The sequence below is a fragment of the Ostrea edulis genome, chromosome 10 (genome assembly GCF_947568905.1).
Source record: "Ostrea edulis chromosome 10, xbOstEdul1.1, whole genome shotgun sequence".
NCBI classification, from domain to species: Eukaryota; Metazoa; Mollusca; class Bivalvia; order Ostreida; family Ostreidae; genus Ostrea; species Ostrea edulis.
In genome coordinates this window covers 29,658,451-29,681,324 of record NC_079173.1, presented here as the reverse complement: position 1 = coordinate 29,681,324, position 22,874 = coordinate 29,658,451, and the positions used below count along the sequence as shown (strand labels likewise).

General features: G+C 34.1%; 1 protein-coding gene across 8 annotated transcripts in view; it reads right to left on the bottom strand.

Moving 5' to 3' along the window:
• Window positions 1-341: 341 nt before the first annotated feature.
• LOC125665724 (integrin alpha-8-like) overlaps window positions 342-22,874 on the bottom strand; it is a 62,098-nt gene continuing 39,565 nt past the window's right edge. For all 8 annotated transcript variants that reach the window (XM_048898519.2, XM_048898517.2, XM_048898521.2 and 5 more), the window contains 19 exons: window positions 20,296-20,404; window positions 20,019-20,207; window positions 19,534-19,579; window positions 19,161-19,280; window positions 18,598-18,653; window positions 16,226-16,374; window positions 15,030-15,185; window positions 14,662-14,738; window positions 13,500-13,659; window positions 12,613-12,702; window positions 12,101-12,180; window positions 11,231-11,320; window positions 10,431-10,530; window positions 9,044-9,211; window positions 8,120-8,224; window positions 7,551-7,679; window positions 6,233-6,352; window positions 4,063-4,188; window positions 342-3,654 (listed from right to left, as the gene is read on the bottom strand). In XM_048898519.2, the coding sequence (XP_048754476.2) occupies window positions 3,544-3,654; window positions 4,063-4,188; window positions 6,233-6,352; window positions 7,551-7,679; window positions 8,120-8,224; window positions 9,044-9,211; window positions 10,431-10,530; window positions 11,231-11,320; window positions 12,101-12,180; window positions 12,613-12,702; window positions 13,500-13,659; window positions 14,662-14,738; window positions 15,030-15,185; window positions 16,226-16,374; window positions 18,598-18,653; window positions 19,161-19,280; window positions 19,534-19,579; window positions 20,019-20,207; window positions 20,296-20,404 (2,181 nt within the window). In that variant the 3' untranslated portion in view covers window positions 342-3,543. The remainder of the gene's footprint in view (window positions 3,655-4,062; window positions 4,189-6,232; window positions 6,353-7,550; window positions 7,680-8,119; window positions 8,225-9,043; window positions 9,212-10,430; window positions 10,531-11,230; window positions 11,321-12,100; window positions 12,181-12,612; window positions 12,703-13,499; window positions 13,660-14,661; window positions 14,739-15,029; window positions 15,186-16,225; window positions 16,375-18,597; window positions 18,654-19,160; window positions 19,281-19,533; window positions 19,580-20,018; window positions 20,208-20,295; window positions 20,405-22,874) is intronic.

Sequence of the window (22,874 nt, the reverse complement as noted above, 5' to 3'; positions counted from 1 at the left end):
GATGGAAAGGGAAGGATATTTTAAAATTGAAAACTTTAAAATTTACTTTATTTAGTCGAGGAAGAATGGAGGTGTGGGGAGAAGACTGGAGGTCGAGTTGGGGGGGGGGGGGGGGGGGGGGTAGAGGAAGACTGGAGGAGTGGGGGGAGAATGGAGGTTTAGTTCGAGGAAGAATGGAGGGGTAGAGGAAGAATGAAGGGGTAGAGGAAGAATGGAGGGGTAGAGGAAGAATGAAGGGGTAGGAAGAAGACGAGATTCAGAGGGAGGAAGAGGGGGGGGGATGTGGACTTCTGCCTGTCCACTTTTCCACCCATGTACACCATTTACTACAACACATCCAATTAAGAAACAATATTTACTGAACAAATACATGTATGTCAATATATATAATTGCACAATATCGAATATGGTGAATAATTGTCAACAAAAATGACACAAAGTATCAAATAAATTACTATAATAAAATGCTAGATTCATTCAACCTTCTCTCTCTCTCTTTCTCTCTCTCTCTCTCAAAACACAAGTCTGTTTTACTGCAAATCTCAGTTCACATTAAATGGAAGCATGGTTATTTTGTTCAAACCTTCAAAATACTAATGGAAAGCAATGTACATCGTGTAAAATTTTCTCTATGTTATACATGCATTCATTTCAAATACATATTGCAATATCTTTCATGCATGCACATAAGCAAAGCTCAAACTTGTAGTTGCCAGGGAGGAAATATTGCAGTCATCGATCAGTTAAAAATTCACACGTACCTCTGAATATATCTTATTTCTCTCTTCATTAACGTTAGCAGCAAAACGCTGTCACGATTTCTCACACACCTCTCTTACACAGACGGAACTATCAAATCACATCATTTGTGTAATCATCTCTTATACAAAAAACACAGACACAATGAAAAAAAATCACTGCATAGAACATCACAGACAATTATGTCTTATAAACACAGTATGGCAACATGACAGAACAGAAAATGGGCAAAATGTCTCAGAACATTATGTACCATACATCTGGTCATTCCAGAGGGTCGGAAATGTGGACTTTCCCTGGCAGATGAAGATGATTTGCCAAAAAAAAACTTTAAATGCCTGAATTTTCAATCATGTAAATCTAACTGTTAAAAATGAAAATACTCCAAAAAATAAAACGCCAACCTTTCAAACCACTATTTTTGGAAAAAAAATCAGCCAAATATTCTTCAAGCCCATATTAGCTAATTAATATATTGTAACCTGAACTAATAATCCATGTACATTCAGTCCTGCTCTGAGTATAACTGTGTATAATGAAGAAAATAACATTCTTGAATTTCTTGCCCTGATTTCTGTTTTTTCATAATAACATAGTCATTTTCCTCAATCTCGATATTGCATTGGAATGTTACCTATTTTACTGATCTCATCGCTAAAATTAGTAACATTACTAAATTTAGTATAAATGAAACACGCAAACTGCAGATACAACATAATTTAGAATATAACCTAGTTTGTCGACCAATCAGATTTCAAGAAGTTGTTCATTAAGTGGCTCACTTATTCATTAAGAATTCCCAACAGAGAGATATCACGTGACTGACTGTGATTGGCTATTTGAAAATAAATTTTATGACATTGTAAATGTTCCCAGCCAATGAAAAACTAGGTTACATTCTAAGCCAGTTAGAGTATATTAAGTGAAATCTTATTGGATAAGAAGGGGCTCGCTCACTAACGTTCGCTCCGCCCCTTCTTATCCATTAAGATTTCACTTAATATACTCTAACTTATACTTAGAAAATAACTAATCAACACAGTACTTTCATATGATGCAAGAACATAAATTAATCTTTTTTTCGTTAAGTAGTGTATTAACTGTTAACATAAAATTCATTCTAAAATGAACTACAATCAACATTTTACTGACTAGTACCAGTCCGTACAACTAGTATGTGACTGTATGATAAACAGCTATATAGTGACAATATTAGTACCTTCAGTTTATTTTACAGACCATTATCAACACTAGAGAGAGATGCAATATAAATGTGTTTATACTATACAAAATGAATATATACACAAGTGTAGTGTCCGTAGACGCAATCAACTCCCAATAAATAAAAATGGAATAGAGGTACCCTTTCTATTAATAACACACATGTATATACTATTACAGAATTCGACAGAAAGGTACCACGAAATCATAAAATGTCTAGGAACTGATTTTAAACTTTACAGTTATTTTTTTTTTTTCTTGTCATTTAACACATAGACATTTTGCAGGAGAAAAGTAAATTCGTATTTACTGAAGTTTGTAATTCTTCCACAATAAGTGAACATAGTGTGTAAATGTTACAAAATCTATATTTAACCAACATAAAAACGTATTTTCATGTTACCTGTATATAAATACCAAAATACCATACATAATTAACTATAAATATGACTGAGTAGACAAAGTATAATGCCATTGAGAAAAGTGCACTTGGGACTATGAAAATATCTGACTAAATAGCCATTGTTATTTTGGTAAGTTTTGTTTTATACAATGCATATAATTTTTAAGGACACTCTCCAGTTATCTCTTTACATGCCAATACCTTCAGGCTTGTCTACATCAAATAAAGTATTACAGTCAAACCCCATTATTTCAAACTCAGTGGTGCTGAGAAAGAGCTTCTAGATATCCTAGGGTTAGATATCCTAGGGTTTGAGATACTGATCTTAAAATACATAAAGAAAATGTAGTTGGGAATTCTAGCTCACTTCGATATATCCATGATATTCGAGATATTAATGTTCAAGATATGAAAGTTTAACTGTACTTGTACATTTGTATCACAATTGTAAACTAATTATTAAAACAATGTCTTTTTCCATTTCAAATGATATTTTTGAGTATATTTTTAACACCCCATCTTCACCTTAGCTAATAAAAGGTTGACTGATGAGAATAAAAAAATTCAGAATTGACAAGAGAAAAATTGATAGGCACTGCAAGGAGTTGGACCCAAGAAAACAGATGGGAGTTTATCCACCAACTATTTTCTTTCGATATTGATGAAATTTTTCCTTTTGATACTGATGAGATGCACAGGGTACCTATTAGAACTTCCTTTTTAGTACAAAACTATAAACAATAGTTTATATGGTTAACATACAAAAAAATATCACCCAAGATTGTCCTTCATGAATAACACGAGTGGCATAAACTTTTGTCTATTACATAACCTCAAAAAGTATCAACATGCACACTCCGAGTCAATGGAAAGTATCTATAATACAAGAATTCCTTCTCATTCTCTTTCATATATTAAATATTTTTAGAAATGTATGATACTGTCACTTTCCATGGAAACCATCAGTGGTATTTCCATGGCAAACATAATCACAATAATGCTGACCCTCTTCACACATCCCCTGGTTGACACGGAGAGAAGTGTATGTACTGATTGGTGCCTGTTGATATTATTGACTTTCAACTCATGCTGTTTAATGGAATGCTTGATAGGACATTATTTTATAATTTTCCACATTCATCGTTTGGAAATAACTCTTGTCACTCATAAGGCCGGGCAGCGAGGTCTGATTTAGGCTGTTGTCCATTCTTCATTAACGGTTTGGAATAAGATGGTTCGCCATTGGGTCGCTTTCTTCGGAAAAATCCACACTGAAAATATATAGGTAATGATTTAAACTTTTTCCTTTGACAGAACTCAAAAAAAGGGAGAATGTATTACGTTTTTGTTAAGAAATTTTTTTTTTACCACAAAGGACTTAAGAAATTGATCAAATCAATTGGACATATTGTATAAGTGGTATTTTTAGCGAGACACAAATTTAACGATTCGTCCATGAATCATGGGTACATGTTATAGATATTTAGCAAGAGCTTATTTTATCAACTTCATAATCCCAAGAAAGATGGCCGTTATCTCCGAAATGGAATAGATTGTTGGTGATATTCAATTTTAGCAACCTAAACATCATCACTAACAATGCCAAACTTAAATCCTCGCTAAAATTTCTGTTTATACGGTATATTTACAGTTATTGCGCCAGCTCCACGCTTACTTACCACCCAAAGGACGATGATTATTATCAGCAGTAACAACAGACCCCCCACAATGGCAACTGCTATCTTCCAGATCTCCACAGTTTTCTTTCTGGGTGCCAACTTCTCCGCATTGACATATGTGGAAACCTATAAAACACACATACAAATGAAAAATACCAAAAGAAATGAAGCTAAATTAATTCATACATCAGCTGTGTGTGTGTATGAATTCAGTAGCAATCTAATCTATTTAATATGTCTTTTTGAAATCTTCCATCTCTGATGGAAGATCTCCTATTGATTCCTCTGGTTCTTTTCATTCTTGTATTTTACCAAAAAAAATGTTTAAATTCTCAACAACAAAAATTTCAATGACACAATTTCTTGGGAATTATAGATTGATTTGTTCTATTCCTCTGTCTTTTGAAGGAAATCTCCTTGAGGATATTTTATACTACTATGTGTAATGGTGATACTGTGTATCTAGTTAACTCCTTTATGATATTTAACTCTACATATAATGGTGTATCTAGGTAACTCCTTGAGGAGGATATTTAACACTACATGTAATGGTGTATCTAGGTAACTCCTTGAGGTGGATATTTAACAATTCATGTAATAATTATCTAGGTAACTCCTTGAGGAGGATATTTAACACTACATGTAATATTTATCTAGGTAACTCCTTGAGGAGGATATTTAACACTACATGTAATGGTGTATCTAGGTAACTCCTTGAGGAGGATATTTAACACTACATTAATGATTATCTAGGTAACTCCTTGAGGAGGATATTTAACACTACATATAATGGTATATCTCGGTAACTCCTTGAGGAGGATATTTAACACTACATGTAATAATTATCTAGGTAACTCCTTGAGGAGGATATTTAACACTACATGTAATGATTATCTAGGTAACTCCTTGAGGAGGATATTTAACACTACATGTAATGGTGTATCTAGGTAACTCCTTGAGGAGCATATTTAACACTACATGTAATGGTTATCTAGGTAACTCCTTGAGGAGGATATTTAACACTACATGTAATGATTATCTAGGTAACTCCTTGAGGTGGATATTTAACACTACATGTAATGATTATCTAGGTAACTCCTTGAGGAGGATATTTAACCTACATGTAATGGTGTATCTAGGTAACTCCTTGAGGAGGATATTTAACACTTCATGTAATGATTATCTAGGTAACTCCTTGAGGAGGATATTTAACACTACATGTAATGGTTATCTAGGTAACTCCTTGAGGAGGATATTTAACACTACATGTAATGATTATCTAGGTAACTCCTTGAGGAGGATATTTAACACTACATTAATGATTATCTAGGTACCTCCTTGAGGAGGATATTTAACACTACACGTAATGGTGTGTCTAGGTAACTCCTTGAGGAGGATATTTAACATTACATATAATGGTGTATCTAGGTAACTCCTTGAGGAGGATATTTAACACTACATGTAATGATTATCTAGGTAACCTTGAGGAGGATATTTAACACTACATATAATGGTTATCTAGGTAACTCCTTGAGGAGGATATTTAACACTACATGTAATGATTATCTAGGTAACTCCTTGAGGTGGATATTTAACACTACATGTAATGATTATCTAGGTAACTCCTTGAGGAGGATATTTAACACTACATGTAATGGTTATCTAGGTAACTCCTTGAGGAGGATATTTAACATTACATATAATGGTGTATCTAGGTAACTCCTTGAGGAGGATATTTAACACTGCATTAATGATTATCTAGGTAACTCCTTGAGGTGGATATTTAACACTACATGTAATGATTATCTAGGTAACTCCTTGAGGAGGATATTTAACATTACATGTAATGGTGTATCTAGGTAACTCCTTGAGGAGGATATTTAACACTACATTAATGATTATCTAGGTAACTCCTTGAGGAGGATATTTAACATTTCATGTAATGGTGTATCTAGGTAACTCCTTGAGGAGGATATTTAACACTACATGTAATGATTATCTAGGTAACTCCTTGAGGAGGATATTTAACCTACATGTAATGGTGTGTCTAGGTAACTCCTTGAGGAGGATATTTAACACTACATGTAATGATTATCTAGGTAACTCCTTGAGGAGGATATTTAACACTACATGTAATGGTGTATCTAGTACCCACTAAATCTCAGCTTACCTCTGCCTCTGACACCATGAATGTTTCGTTGTTGTGATCCACTGGAATATTAAAGGGCATGGTTTGGACTTGTGCGAGGGCTTGTGATTTCAGATTGAATGGATCTACTGTGAGACCTCGCTGTTGTAAATAAAATCAAACAATCCTTTTAGTTATTACACAAGAAGTATTCATGTATATCATGTAGTCACTTCGATTCCAAAATGTTGAACTTCAGAAATTTCATCACAGTGGATAAAAAGACAGAATTAAAACACAGATTTTCTTTTCATTTTGATGAACTGTATACATGTATAAAATGAAATGTGGAACATAAGTGTCCCTTTCATCAAAACTGATATTTACATGTACAGTAATACCATGGATGTTTTCGTACACTTTGGACCTGAAAATCTGTAGGGTTCAAACATACCTTAGTCATTGAAAACCTGCGAAATTTCACGACAAAAGAGCTTCACCGAGATAAAATTTATCCAATAACAGATACTATATACAAAAATATGTCACCCCATTTCAGAAGTTTTAATTTTGCCTACTTTGAATTCCTTTACCCAAAAAGTCTTTGTTCTAAGTTTGGTCGACATTGGCTTAGTGGTTATGGAGACCTTCTAATAACATCACTGTATATTCACTATTTTGCTATTATCTCCCTTGGAAAAGGGTCTGGTCCTTCATTTGAAGAAAACTGAATCCTCTTTACCCAAATATTTTGTGATAAGTTTGGTTGAAACTGGCAAAGTGGTTCTGAAGAACATCACCATATTTTTTTTTCTCTTTCTTGCACTTTCTCCCTTTGGATAATGGTGTGATTCTTCCTTTGGTAAGCTTGAATTTGCATTTACCCAAGGATATTTAGTGTCAAGTTTAGCTAAAATTAGCTAAGTGGTTCTGGAGAAATTATTAATCCAAGGATCAAGGTTTAAACAAACTTAAAATCTAAACTATATATCAAAACTTTCTTCTAAATATTGGCATTTCTGGCACAGTCATTCTTGAAGGGAAATTTTTCAAAGACTCCCATTCAATATTAATTTTTTATTAATTATCTCCCCTTTGAAAAGGACATGAACCCTCATTTGCACAAAATTAAAATCCCTTTTACCCAAGGGCACTTTGTGTGGTGTTTGCCTAAAATTGACCCAATGGTTCCAGAGAAAATGAGATAAAAATGTGAAAAGTTTATGATGAGAAAATGCAAAAACAGACAATTTTCAACCAGGAGAGCTCACTTTAGCCAAAGGCATAGCTGCGCTAAAACGCTACAAAAGGGAAATGAATAAGAATCATATAGATCTGCAGAGTATCTATAAATACTTACTAAAACAAGAGTGTTGGTCCAAATGTGAGCCTTGATTTGTATGACAGCCGCGTCTCTAGAATCCACCATTCGGCCAGGCATTGGACCCAAGAAACATTTGATAAATGTACAGTACTGGTTGTTGCAGACCTGAAACAGAAGATTTGGACACATAACATTTCCCTCAATACATGAGAATATACCACAGTTACTGTGGAGTGACTGGCAAAGATTCATCCTGTAAAACCTGATTTTCCATCACTCAAGTTTTACTAGTCGTTATCTACAATATAAACCAAGTCTTCAGGAGATGGTTTTCGATGTGTAAATCTGATAAAATTACAGGCAGACTGAGGAAATCGGTCACTGTGTCTGTATCAGTACAACTTTTGGTTTTTTAGAGGCATACTTTAGTACTTCAGACACTTGCTATTTCTCTGATACATACCACGTTTTTAACGTTGAACGTATCCCGATTCTGATTTCTGATACATATCACATTTTTAACGTTGGCATATCCCGTTTCTTTTTTTTTGATACATACCATGTTTTTAACGTTGGACATATCCCGTTTGTTTTCTGATACATACCACGTTTTTAACGTTGGACGTATCCCGTTTCTGTCGGGTATGTCTTCTAGTCTTAGTCTGCAGCTGAACGTTTATTTTGCTGTTGCCCTCTCGGTATGTGAAATCCTAAAAGTGGATTCAAATCAAGTGAAAATGGCAAAATAAGGTTTTTGGGCCCCCAAATGATTTTGATGTTTTGAAGCAAATAATTTAACTGAATATGCATATACATGCACTTCCTGATATGGATTTTTTTTCAGGGGAAGAGGAGGGGCGGGGTGGGGGGGTTAAATATAGAAAATGCTGGTGATATCTTAAAACATGATAATCACGAATGTTGTTTTTAAATTACTAGGCATGACTCTCTCAAGGATAGGTCACTGAAATGGAACTCACTTTTGTCACACAACTGTTTTCCAACAATAAAATTTGAACCCTTATTGTGGACCCACCCTACCCATAAGACTCATGCATTGAACAAAACTGAATCTTTTCTATGAAAGGAAAATTTCACACAAGTTCCAGCTGTACTGGTTTGGTGGTTCTTCAGCTATTTTCACTACAGTACTTCTTAATCATATCTCCTTGTAATGAAACATATCATTTGAACAAACTTGAATCGCAAATTGCCTTCACCAATATATTCTCTTGTGCTATGTTTTATCCAAAATGGCTGACGTGTGTAGTTCTCGAGAAGAAGATAAAAATGTAAAACATTTCACAAAAAACTTTATCAGAAAGCTCACTCGAGCCTTCAGCTCAAATGAGTTAAAAAATCATATTTCAAATCTCACCAATTTGATAATTTTCAAGTCTGTTGAATATTCCAAATTTGGCCATTATTATACATACATGTAGGTCTCTGAAAAGTTAGTGGTAGAATTCCAAATTTGGCATATATGACTGTAAAAATAGGCATTAAATCAAGTCTGTATTAGCTCATACCGTGGAATTCTCCGGAGACAGGAGCTGTTTTTCACAGAAACCCCCATTGGGATACAGCACATGCGGCCCTTCGTCTATTTTAAGAAGATGATTCCCCTGGTCGTCGTAGCTCGGCCAGTAAATGTTGACTAGACTACTCTTTACTGGTGTTGGTCCAAGATTTCTCACCTGTAGGTTCATATTCGACATTATCGACATAATCTACTATATAAATTGTTATTACATATTTTTTTCTGTTTTCCAACTTTAATCAGCTGAGAAAGGTACCCAAAATAAGCAGAGGTGAAACAGTTCATCACATGACCTACATATATGTACTATTACCTGATCATGTGACGAACTGTTTCCTGGTGACTATTGCCCAATTGGCAGAGTAGGTAATAAAACAATTATTTCATGCCTATTAGAAAAACAATCAAAACTATTTACGGCCTCTGACAACAGTTTCACGGGTCTTCGCCACTACCTCGGGACAATTATAGTTTTGACTGTTAACTATATTAAATCTGTTGATCACATTAATCATATCAAATTGTACATACATTCAAATATTTTTAACTGACAAGCTATGGTGTCTTTCATTGGAAGAATTCAATTTAAATATCGATTTCATACATGTTCTGTAATTAACTCCCATGGTTGAATTAATTCAATTCAATTTATTGACATCTGTGCATAAAACACCTATCTAAATAGTAACATAACTGTTATTTACATTTTTATCCATGTTTTAAAAGGAAGGTTGCCATGATTATGACAATGTAGAGTACCTCGTTAAGGATTAATCTGCTGTTTCAACATTCAGTGAAAGTGAGCTACTTCTGATTTGTTGGCTGTGTAAATAATCTTGTCATTAAGAAATGTACAGTAATTCAATGTTGGAACTTTAAAAGTATTGTAGCGGTCAGCCGGGTTCGATCGCCAGTGGCCAGATAGCTCAGTTGGTAGAGCACCAGACTAGAGATTCAGGGGGCCCAGGTTCGAATCCCGGCCTGGTCCGTTGCATTCTCTCCCTTCCTGTTACAGTATCATTACTGAGCTGCTATTCCATAGAAGTTAATAAGTACTGTTTCTCAGCCTAAAGCAACATGGTGATGCCAATAAATAAATTGAAAACTGAATTACTGAGCTGCTATTCTGTAGAAGTTATTTTCTACTGTTTCTCAGCCTAAAGCAATTGTAACAGAGACCATAAATTGTCTTGTCAAATTGTACATCTAAATCAATCATCATTTATATCAAGATAATTAGGTAGTATGTATCTGGGATCACTAAATCTTCTATGTCTGTCTAAAAGACATGAATCCAGGATGAATTCAGAGTTACTTCCCTTTAGTCATAAACGATCAACAAGAAAACAAATCTTCACTGGCAAAAAACTACACACCCTGTACTCGTGAATGATTTCTGGACCAAATCCTGTGCCTTTGTACAAATTCACACCAGTGGCGTTGTAGATAACCTGCTCAGTTGAAACAGCTAAATTTCTGCAATATAGCAAATCAACCACATATTAAGGAGGTATGCTACACCAGAAAAATTTTGATATGGATGAAAAGTGGGAGGATATGTACAACAATATTTTGAAATTGAAAACTTTCAAATTTACTTTATTTAGTCAAAAAATACAGTTTTAGTTGAAAGCAATCTGAAAAAAATTTAAAACCCCTGCTAGACTCGAACATGCGATCTACAGTTCAGCAGTTGACAAGCTAATCTACTGAGCTACTCAGCTAGGTGAGAATTTTTTAAATGTATAGACAAATATTGCTGATATTTATATTTTCCACCATATGTTTTAAAAGAAAGTCAGCCATTATGACGATGTAGAGTACCTCCTTAAATAATCTGTTCCTTTAGATAGGCAAATTTCTGTAAATTATTAAACTGAACAATACCCATCATGTATGGTCTTATTCATAAAAAGAAGGGGGGGGGGGGGGGGGGGGGGGCAGAGAAAAACGATACACAAACCAAGCGTTTGTCAATTACTCTGATTTGAAAGATATTTTTAGAAATTGATGGATTTATTATTTCACTTAAGCTTGGTTGATACTGCACAGGTATGGTATGTATGTGTGTGTGAGCACATTGTGTTTATGAAAATATGTTTATACACACATTGTGAAGGATAGAATTACATGGCATTAGCAAAATTTAGTTATAATAGTTGGACGTGAAACTTACGCAGAAATCTCCAGAAACGCACGCTGCCTGACCTCTATGTGCATCGTATACACATTGTCCCACATATCTGTGTTGTTCTCTGGGTTTGAACTGAAAAAAAAAAATCGTAAAAAAAAAATCTATATCCAATATAATCTAACTTTGTTTGCAAAATACGTCGCTGTATATGTGACTGGATATCGTGCATTAATGTATTAAAACAGAACAAATCCTTTCTGCTTCAGTGATTCGGCATATAAATCTTCTGTTGTAATCAATGCGACTTTGGACTTTGATATTAGACTAAAGGGCATATACTAGTATGCGCCTGGATTGCATACATGACCTTGGGAAGGATAAGTAACCTTGACAAGAGTTTTGGACAATTGTGTTAACATGTTAATATTGTATAGTCCAATTTTTGTATTATACCATTCCCAAGCCACATGCTGAACTAAACTCAAGGTCATAGGTCATGTCAAAGTCATATTGTTGCAGCATTCATTTCTGTGGGTCAGTCAAATTCCCATAGTTTTGTGGTTTAATAAAAACAATATGTTAGTGTTGACATGATTGTGTGGTTGAAGTGTCTTCTTCACTGTACTGCAGGTTTCTTGAGCCAGTAGAGGATTTAAATTCATGAGTATATATGTGGTAGTGTTCAATACATGGCCTTCTTAACTTGCCCTGGTTAGTGTGTTAACCTCTTAGCTCAATTGGTACAAACATAAGACTGTGTTAAAGTATAGACTTTACAGTACTTCACAATCGAACATCACAAAAGCTAATAAGTATGTTACAGTGAACTTTAGATGGACTGGAGAAATTCCATCAAAAACAAGGGAATCCTGTCATTAAAGATTTATCACGAATAAGAACATTTATCAGTACCTGTTGACATTGAATTTGAATGCTAGCTTGTCCGTCAATCCATCTGTATTGTTAGGAGTTACCAGCAGAGTGAAATAAGTCTGGAACAAATTTCAAGAAATTAGTTTCAGTAAATAAACACAAATATTAATTTTTTTTTACTGTCCCTGTCCTGCTAAGATATTTCGTACTAATACCTGCACAAAGAACAGTAATTTCAATATTTATCTGTGCCCTGTACTGCTAATAACACATAGAGTTTCTGTGTGAATGGAGAATTTTAACTGTTCAGGGGCACGTTTTACAAAAGAACTTATGACTTACAACCAACTTTACATACTGGAATTTTCCAGTTTATTGTAAGATCATTCACTTCAAATGCAAAATAGTTTTTTTTAAAATGTTGAAAATTAAGCCTCAGAATAGTTTTACTTCATTCACTCAAAGTAATAACAGTGTAATACAATTTAAGACTTGTGACTTTGTCGTAAATTGTTTTGTAAAATGGGCCCTAGGAATGCAGACCTAATTACCTTGGCTCGGGCTGGCATTGGATTTCCTATGTCGCAGATAACAAACGGAGATGTGTTGATGGCCCTGTAATTGCAGGTCAAAGCTACTGCCTACAAAAATCACACAAAAACATAAAAATAAATAAATTGTGTCTCTTAACATATTGCCATGATATCAATACACGTATTTATGCACCTCTGAGACAGAGGTAATATGTGTAGTATATAAAGAAAAGAGAAGAACATTTTTGGCTGGACTGGGAATCGAACCCGGGACCCCTGCATTACTAGTCAGGTGCTCTAACCACTGAGCTATCCAGGCCGATATCCACGGTCCGTATAGCCCTAATTACTACATTCCTCCCTCCTTAAGATCAATTATAATTTTATAATTGTCTTCCAATATTAACCCAGGTTCATTTTGCCCCTGGCAGAACAACCTGCAAATTCAGGGGTGGTCAACGGCACCAAATGTAGTATAGGAGAGAGCAGAAAATCTGTGGCTGTACCGGGAATCGAACCCGGGACCCATGCATTACTAGTCAGGTGTTCTAACCACTGAGCTATCCAGGCCGATATCCACGGTCTGTATAGCCATAATTACTACATATGTATCCTAAGCACACTTTTATGTTAAGATTGTGAGTGAAATGTCTGGATCGAGTTTACACATCGATAAATTCTTCAAAAATAATGTTTGATACTTATAACTTCAATTTGTTCACTGTATTTACAATTTCTAAAAGAATAGTTTCCCCGCACTATGTTATTTGTTTTCAGGCGCGTATGAATACATAGCTTTTTGGGATTTATTGATGTGTAAATTCTCGTTTGGCATTATTTTTGTTCAATCAAAACAATTGTAATAAATAACATTGGAATATTATACTTGAATATTTTTAACATACAGCATTTGTATTGGTAATGCCACTGTACAACATTCCCTCCGGTAGTTCCACATAAAGCATTGTCTCGTACGAGTCCTCTGCCATTGGTCCAGAATTTCTCACTGTAATGCTAATCTCGATTTCTTCATTAGAACTTCCGACTTCTATAGGCTTGGCAAACCTTAAACAAAAGAATATTGTGCTGCAATCAATATTTACTGTACACTAACTTTCTTCTGCTACATTTATTTTAAAAATTACAAATAGCAATAGGGAGCTTTTGGGATGTATGGAACAAGCCAATCCCCCACTTAATAAAAGCCCGGCCTTCAATACTTGCTACATCATTAATGAATATTACATTTCCGATGTTTGTATGCCCCTGCCACATAGAGGTCGGGCATATAGTTAACCCTTGTCCATCCTACAGCTTCTGTCCCTCCTTTTATCTAAAACGCCTTGAGATATTGAATTGATTTTTTTTGTATGCAGGTGTATATTGATGAGTTACAGATTAAGTTTAAGTTTTGTTCCAGTTTGTTGATTTTTGATGGAATTGATGTCCCTTAACTTAGAAAAATTACTGTTGGGACCAGTTTTCCGGGCTTTTTTTCTAAACGCCTTGAGATATTGAACTGATTTTTTGTATGCAGATGTATATTGATGAGTTACAGACCCCAGTTTGAGTTTTTTGTTGTTGTTCCTGTTTGTTGATTTTGATGGAGTTGTTCCCCTTTAACGTAGAAAAATTAATGTATTTATTCTAAGGCTGTTAAAACATATAAAGGATTGTTGTTGAGTTCATCATTGTACTAAATGTGTGTATTAAACATACAATCTGAATACCACATTCAATGCTGTACTTCGATGAATTTCCTACATAGGCGGGGGCATTCGTGTCATGCCGACACATCTGTTTGTTATTAATATCTTTACCAATTGTAATTATAGCCATTTCCTCATGAATGCAATGTAGTTGTGAACCATGCACGTATGAATCTTGTTAAATATAGTACATCTATTAACGACTTGAAATTCGACAGAAATGAAAGTAGAACGTAAATACATGTATAAGATATAAATTTCATTAACATGAAAATACATGCAGGTATGAACTGCGATTGCTTCATACTTGCATACTTCATGAAGCAGAATATTCCTTGCTAAGATCCACTACACTTACGGTTCCACTCTTTCAGCCAGGACCGATAGGTCAGGAATACAACGCTCATCATCTCCACAATTTTTGCTAATTTTTCCCTACAAAATTCAATAAGTGTTGTAAAATCATACTCAGTTATCCTCCCTTGACAACAATGCACATTTTTGGGGGGCTTCCCATTTTATTTATCCACAATGAAAATTTACTACTACAGTCAAACCTCGTTATCTCAAATGACCAAGAAAAAACTTTGAAATATCTGAGAGCAATAGACTTGAAGAATAAATGGTTGGGACTTCCTAATCACTTCGACATATCCATGATATTCGAGACACCAAAGTGCAACTGTAATTCATCAATATTTCTCTGATGTGAATGGGATATCCTACCTCCACAGTGACTGTGGATGGGATGTATTTGTCCAGAATCGGAGGTATTGTCCTTTGGGCCGTCTGACGTTTCTTCCGACCTGTGACTTCGTCATCACTAACCAGACGATATGAGAAGGAGACATCTATTGGAGTTAACTTGTCTCTTATGTTGTTCTGTAAACATATCCAATAATTTTCATTAAATTTCATCAACTGCAGTTTTTTATCTGCAAAATCACAAGCATACTTATCAATATATATATATATATAGAAAACAGATTCTTTAACTTCAGGATTTTGTGTCAAAAGGCTTGACAAGGATATATGTCACATTTGTAACTACAACTGATCAGAAATTTTTTTATAAATCAAATAATACAAGAAGAGCAGTTGATAAAATCATCTGCTAAATGTAATAAATAAATAATGTCAACTACAGCACAAAAATGGTCACCTGTCTTCACTTAGAATTCCTTATGCTTTTAAAAACTCTGGTGCATAGATTTATATATCATTTAATATTCATCTTCAAGTTGATGAAATTATGGCGATTTTGATTGGCTAAAAAAATTTGTTTAATTTCTGGATCAAAGAAAAACCTAATTTTGACTTCATGTTGTGTATTCACTATTGAAACGTCTTCTGAATTTGAAAACAAAATCATGTTTTATTGTTTAAACTCCATGTTTTAGAATATTTAAATGATAATTAAATCATAAGAAATTAATCTTATAATTCTTTTCTTGATTGTGATATCACAGGGAAAATTGGACGTAAAGCTCTTTCATCGATGCATTACGCACATTGATGAAGTTTTCCGTTCAATTTTTCCTATGATACCTGCATCAAGAAAGGAATCATAAAATTCATTTCTTAAGGATGCATGCTAGACCAGAAAAAATTTATATGGATGAATAAAGAAGGATATGTACAACAATATTTTGAAATTGAAAACTTTCAAATTTACTTTATTTAGTCAAAAAATACAGTTTTAGTTGAAAGCAAACTGAGAAAAAATTAAAAACCCCTGCTGGTCTCGAACACACGATCTACTGTTCAGCAGTTGACTTGCTAACCTACTGAGCTACTCAGCTAGGTGAGAATTTTTTTTAATGAATAGACAAATATTGCTGATATTTCTTTTTTCATCCATGTTTTAAAAGAAAGTCGGCCATTATGACGATGTAGAGTACCTCCTTAAAACAGACACCTACCAATATATACACTATGAAGTCGTGACAGAAGACCTCCTGCTTTGTCAGTTTAAGGCTGAGTTCTGAAACCTCCGGCTGCTGAGTCTGGTATTGAAACATCCTTTTGGAAATATTTTTCCTCGCATCCAGTGTCCAGAAAAAGTCAAATTCTGTCCAAATATTTAGACATTAATCTGCTGTTCATACAATGATTCTCAAAATATAAAACTTGTTCATAAAACTTAATTTCATACAACTTACTACTGCCCAAACATGGAAAAAGTAATGAGTTATTTAAAATCAAATTACAGACAAAAGTAATGAGCTATTTGTTTAAAATCAAATTACAGACAAATTAAGTAATGCGCTATTTGTTTGAAATCAAATTACAGACAAAAGTAATGACCTATTTGTTTAAAATCAAATTACAGACAAATTAAGTAATGCGCTATTTATTTGAAATCAAATTACAAACATAGGTAACAAGTTATTAGTTTAAAATTAAATTACAGACAAAAGTAGTCAGGAAGGTTTACATTTCCTCAAAAATTGAAGACGATGTCCATGGAAAATCAGAGAGGGTGGCACATCAAATTTAAGGGATCATCGGTAAATTAATTCTCTTTTATTTATTGAGAATGACTGAATCAGACTGATTATATATGTCAAACTACAAAACTGAGTTTGCAATGACGTTGGTTGTAATTATTTATAATATTCTATCACAGACACAATGTAACCCATCTGAAATACCCTTTCACAATTCTTGTCACAATATGACCCATCATTAAGGGCAGATAACTCTTGTCATTATACTAATTTAAAGAAATCCTAACTGCATTCCAACCAATATATTTATGACAGAAAAATCAATAAGTATTGCATTCACTCGATAATCAAGCAAACTTCAGGAAGAAACAAGATGCGTTTGTGAAACACAAATGCCCCCGATAATGGTCAATTCCAAAGATGGTCACGGTCACAAGGACAAATAACTTGGTACCAGTTGACAATATCTTCGTGGTCTTTGGTGATCAGGTCTTCCAACAGTCTGTTGGAATTTCCATGGGCACGAATTGTGCTCCTTTGTTAGCTGACCTGTTTTTATATTCATATGAAGAAGAATTTATTAAAAAACTTCTACGTGAGAAGAAAGAATCTCTCCCTGTGACCTTCAATTCAACTTTTAGATATATCGATGACGTTTTGTCTATTAACAATGATAGCTTTCATTCATATGTCGACTTGATATATCCCTGTGAGCTCAAAATAAAGGACACCACAGAGTCGTCCACTTCTGCTTCATACTTAGATATTTTATTGAAAGTAGACATTAATGGAAAACTGACAACTCAACTGTATGACAAACGGGATGATTTCAGCTTCTCCATCGTCAACTTCCCATATTTGTGTAGCAATATTCCATTTATCACCTGCATATGGTGTTTATATATCTCAATTGATTCGATATGCAAGAGCTTGTTCTGAGTATAGTCAGTTTTTAAATCGAGATAAGCTACTGACAAACAAGTTGATGGTACAGGGATTTCAACAGTCTCGATTGAAGTCAGCATTTCGCAAATTCTATGGTTGTTATAACGATCTAGTTCGTCAATACAACCTCACATTGGGTCAAATGCTGTCTGACGTGTTTCATACCGATTGTTAAGCCGTTCTTGGCACACTGATTTTGACCGCGGATAACTCTGTTTACCTGATCAGGATATGGGGCTCACGGCGGGTGTGACCGGTCAACAGGGGATGCTTACTCCTCCTAGGCACCTGATCCCACCTCTGGTGTGTCCAGGGGTCCGTGTTTGCCCAACTATCTATTTTGTATTGCTTGTAGGAGTTATGAGATTGATCACTGTTCGTTATCTTCACCTTGCATTGGTACCAGTGGAAAGATCTTGTCACAAGAAATGTTCATGCGCAATATGACAGCTCTAATATTTACCACAGGAGGATGTTGTGGTAGTATTTTTATGACTATAGGGGGATGTTGTGGTAGTATTTTTATGACTATAGGGGGATGTTGTAGTATTTTATGACTATAGGGGGATGTTGTGGTAGTATTTTTATGACTATAGGGGGATGTTGTGGTAGTATTTTTATGACTATAGGGGGATGTTGTGGTAGTATTTTTATGACTATAGGGGGATGTTGTGGTAGTATTTTTATGACTATAGGGGGATGTTGTAGTAGTATTTTTATGACTATAGGGGGATGTTGTGGTAGTATTTTTATGACTATAGGGGGATGTTGTGGTAGTATTTTTATGACTATAGGGGGATGTTGTGGTAGTATTTTATGACTACAGGGGGATGTTGTAGTATTTTTATGACTATAGGGGGATGTTGTGGTAGTATTTTTATGACTGTAAGGTCTCTTACCTAGCTCATTACTGACTCCTTCACCATTGTATTCCACACAGGTCCGCACAATCAAACTGAAAAGACACACCTTCTACAATCAACACTGTCCTTTAATGTAATAAGTCAAACACATGCATGTCTGCACTATCAAACTGACAAGACACGCCCTCTACAATCAACACTGTCCTTGAATGTAATAAGTCAAGAAATTAACAAAGATGTCACTCTGACATTCTCTTAAACAAGTTTGATAAAACATCAGACCTATAATTATTCCAAAATATCAGGATTACTATATACTAATATCCTCTATACACTGTATGTAAACGTACACATGTCGCTATTCATATCTGGTGATTTTTAATTTGAAGTGCTGGGAAAACTTGCTTCGTTTTTTGGCGGCTAAAGAATTTTTTTTTGGATATTACTAGAGTCAAAATTTTAAATAATGTGTACATCTTAGGCCACCATAAAAAGATACTCAACCAACATCTACCTTATCTGTCATTGAAATGATCATCATTAAAATCATCATCATTGAAATCATCATCATTGAAATCATTGGCCTTGAAATCACCTACCAAGGGACATGGATTTTATATGTGTCATCCCCAATATGACAGTTTTTGTTCCTTTCCTCTAATTTAATGATATCTGGATCCAAACGTAAGCTGGCTGCCACCCGGACTATTGGCCTGGATCTGTTTAGCAACAGAATTTTTTTTAAATTAATTGTGCTACATATCATAATATATGCTTGGTTTATTCTAGTGAGACAGACATTGTTTCTGCAAAATTTTTAATCTACATGTAACTAACATTGGAAAAAGCAGAAAATAAACGTAAAATGCTTGACTAAATTTTCGAACAGCCCTCATGTAATACTCAGGATTAATATAACACAGTATGATATTAAATATAATAATTTTACTAAAAATTGCAAGCAAATCTTACTTCACAAAAACAGCTGTATCTGATTCATAAGCTCCAACAACTAAATCTGTAAAACAGGAAGTATATTTATATTTAGCATGATTATCTTAATTAATGACATGTCGAGTTATAATGGGAATAAAATTTAATCAGATGGTGCCTTAGCTGGCAGTGACCTAGCCATCTTCATCTCTCTAGGTTAGAATACAGTAAAACACTGTTACAGAGAACACACTTATAATGAATTCATGCTTACAGCGAAGTGATTTTCATTTCCTGTAGTTTTAAAGCATATGAACATGTAATGAACTGACATTGGATATATAAATTACTTTTCTGACCAATCAAAACTGATTGTCTCCCAGCACATATCACTATAAGCGTGTTTCTCCGTATATGCATGCAGTACTGTTATTTTCTACTCCTAAACACTTTTGAGCAGAAGTATATGCATGAAAATAAAATTACGACCAATATTGTGCAAATAAGAACTCCCTCTGACTAACCTGGGTAGCCATTTTTGTCCAGGTCGTAGCCCCCAGAGAGGGAGAAACCGAACGTGGAGAGGTAGTAACCGAGAGCTTGCCCATGCAGGATTTGTGAAACCTCCGTAATGATTCCGTCCATCGAACCAACATAGATGTACACCACACCCCGCCCCTCTATTCCTCCGTAAGGTGCGCCAACTGCTAAATCTGCAACGTTACCATACACATTTCCAGGATTGCAAATTAATAACAATTTAACACTAAAGAACCTTGGCAAATAATGCAGGCATTTTACCATTGTAAGAATCCCGGTTGATGTCACTTAGTCCTGTCAGAGCACTCCCAAACCTTGACTTCGGTTCATATCCCTCTAGGATGTCCTTTTTCTTTTGTCGAAATTTTCTCTGTTTAATAAAATAAGAGTTCTTTCTTTCATCATTCATGACATTTTTTACAAACTGATCTTAAATTCTTAAATTATCAAAAATCAAAACCTTTAAAAGTAAAAATGCATCTTTAGTTACAAGATTTGAAGTCACTACAGAAAAGAGACTTTTATATAAATTTTGCTACCAACACTTTTAAAAGCTTTTTAGAGACTATAATGACAAAATTTTTACAAAGAATTAGTATCATATTATGTAGTCTTAGAAAATTCTAGGTATTGCATTAACCATTTCACCGATTAAAATGTTGTAAATTAATTAATTTGGTCAATATATTTTCCCAAAGAGAACACCAATTCTTGAAAACCTTTATTTTAATTAACTCGAAATTTTGTATGAAAATTTTAGCTTTTTGGCCAATTTAATTTAAAATGTAATCTATATATCCCTCGATCACTTTCTAAACTTCCAACTTATTTTATTTCCATTCCACTACATTAATATTTTATATATGGATCTATATTGTTTGATGACATGATTGTATATTAATTTTAAGTAATGATTGAATTGTACTGCTTATGATGTGTTGACACCAACAGACATACATGCATGTACATGTACTAATATATTACTAAGTAATTAAGCTAGTTTATGTGAATAAATCACAAGTAAATTTGTAGAAGAAAATGGTCAAGTTTAACACACAGTACAGTACATACTAGTAGCTCAATAATAAGAACTATGACCCCTGTTTTTTATTGTAATTTAGAATCCCCCTTTAATGTAGAAATTAAAGATAATGCTTCCAAAACAAAAATGACAATACCGCAAAACTCAGGTTAGAATTTCATAGTTGGTCTTGAAAATTTAGAATATATTTCAACTGGATAGATATTTTCATAAATTTCACATTTTGTTTAACAAAATTAATTTTTCGATCGATACAAATTATACTGGTAAATCTGTGGTATGTTTTATTTGTTTTGGTATCACATTTTCTTTTAATGTTGACTATACTGATTTTTTTTTAAATGTATGTCATAAATTACAGAATCACTCATCCCTTCCATATGTGTAAAACACTACTAACATCAGAATCAATAAGGTGGGACAATTGAGGCATTAAAACATTGCTCTACATTTATACATTTCAAAACACTAAAATATCATAATTCATTGTAAGAACAATGCATTTCCATTCAGATATGACATTATTTCCTATCAAAGTTATGTTCAACACAGTTCTCGATTCCATGCCAATGCAGCACTGCACCAAATCAAATGTTGCTAATTCAGTGAAAATGGTTTACACTATCAATGTATCATCCTTATAAAGACAACTAGAAATATTCCTAAAATGAACAGAAATGGGAAGATTTTACCTTCATGATTGATCTTATAACACGACTGATAGACAATCAGGGCATATCACGAAGATTTCACCTTCATGATTGATCTTATAACATGACTGATAGACAATCGGGGCATATCACGAAGATTTCACCTTCATGATTGATCTTATAACAGGACTGATAGACAATCAGGGCATATCACGAAGATTTCACCTTTATGATTGATCTTATAATAGGACTGATAGACAATCAGGGCATATCATGAAGACAGTTTACACTTACTGATTTAGTTAGTCTAAGCTGTGAAGTTTTCTTACCATCACAAATCCTTCATAAATTCACCTCATAGATATTAAAGCTTACAACTAGAATATAACTAAAATATAACTAAAATATAACTGGAAAATAACTTTACATCAACTTCTGCATTAATACAGGTAGATCATAATCCATAAATTACAGCTAGAATTGAACAATGAATAAACCTAAGTATTAAGTGACATAAATTACAGCTAGAATTGTACAATTAATAAACCTAAGTATTAAGTGACATGAACATAATAAAAAGTCTGACAACAGTAAACAAAACCTCACAATCCCACGAGATGCGCTCCGTGATATTCAGCTAACCAATAACTAATGACCATTTATTGTATAATCTAGTATACGAAACAAATAGTCTGAGGTGTGACTAAAGTTATTCAGAATTGATGAGCAAGGTACTTCCTACTGGGATTATTGTTCAGAGGACACATATACAACCCTTTGAGCAATCTGGACTACGATAAATATTTTAAAAGATACATGTATATGCATTAAAAACATATATTTATAAGGCTATACTTTGAATGCTTCTAATCGCTGTCTTGCTTTCATTCACAGATGCACTGTTTACAGGAGAACAATGTAAGAATTTTGTGACTATACGAACATGAGATCTCCATTGTGTACGTCACTAGGTTACTGATGACATAAATAAACAAGACACCTGGCTGCAGAAGTAACAGCTGTAGATCTAATTCAACACTTTTCAACAATTCAGCACTTTTCAACAATTCAGCACTTTTCAATAATTCAACACTTTTCAGCAATTCAGCACTTTCTAATTCAACACTTTTCAACAATTCAACACTTTT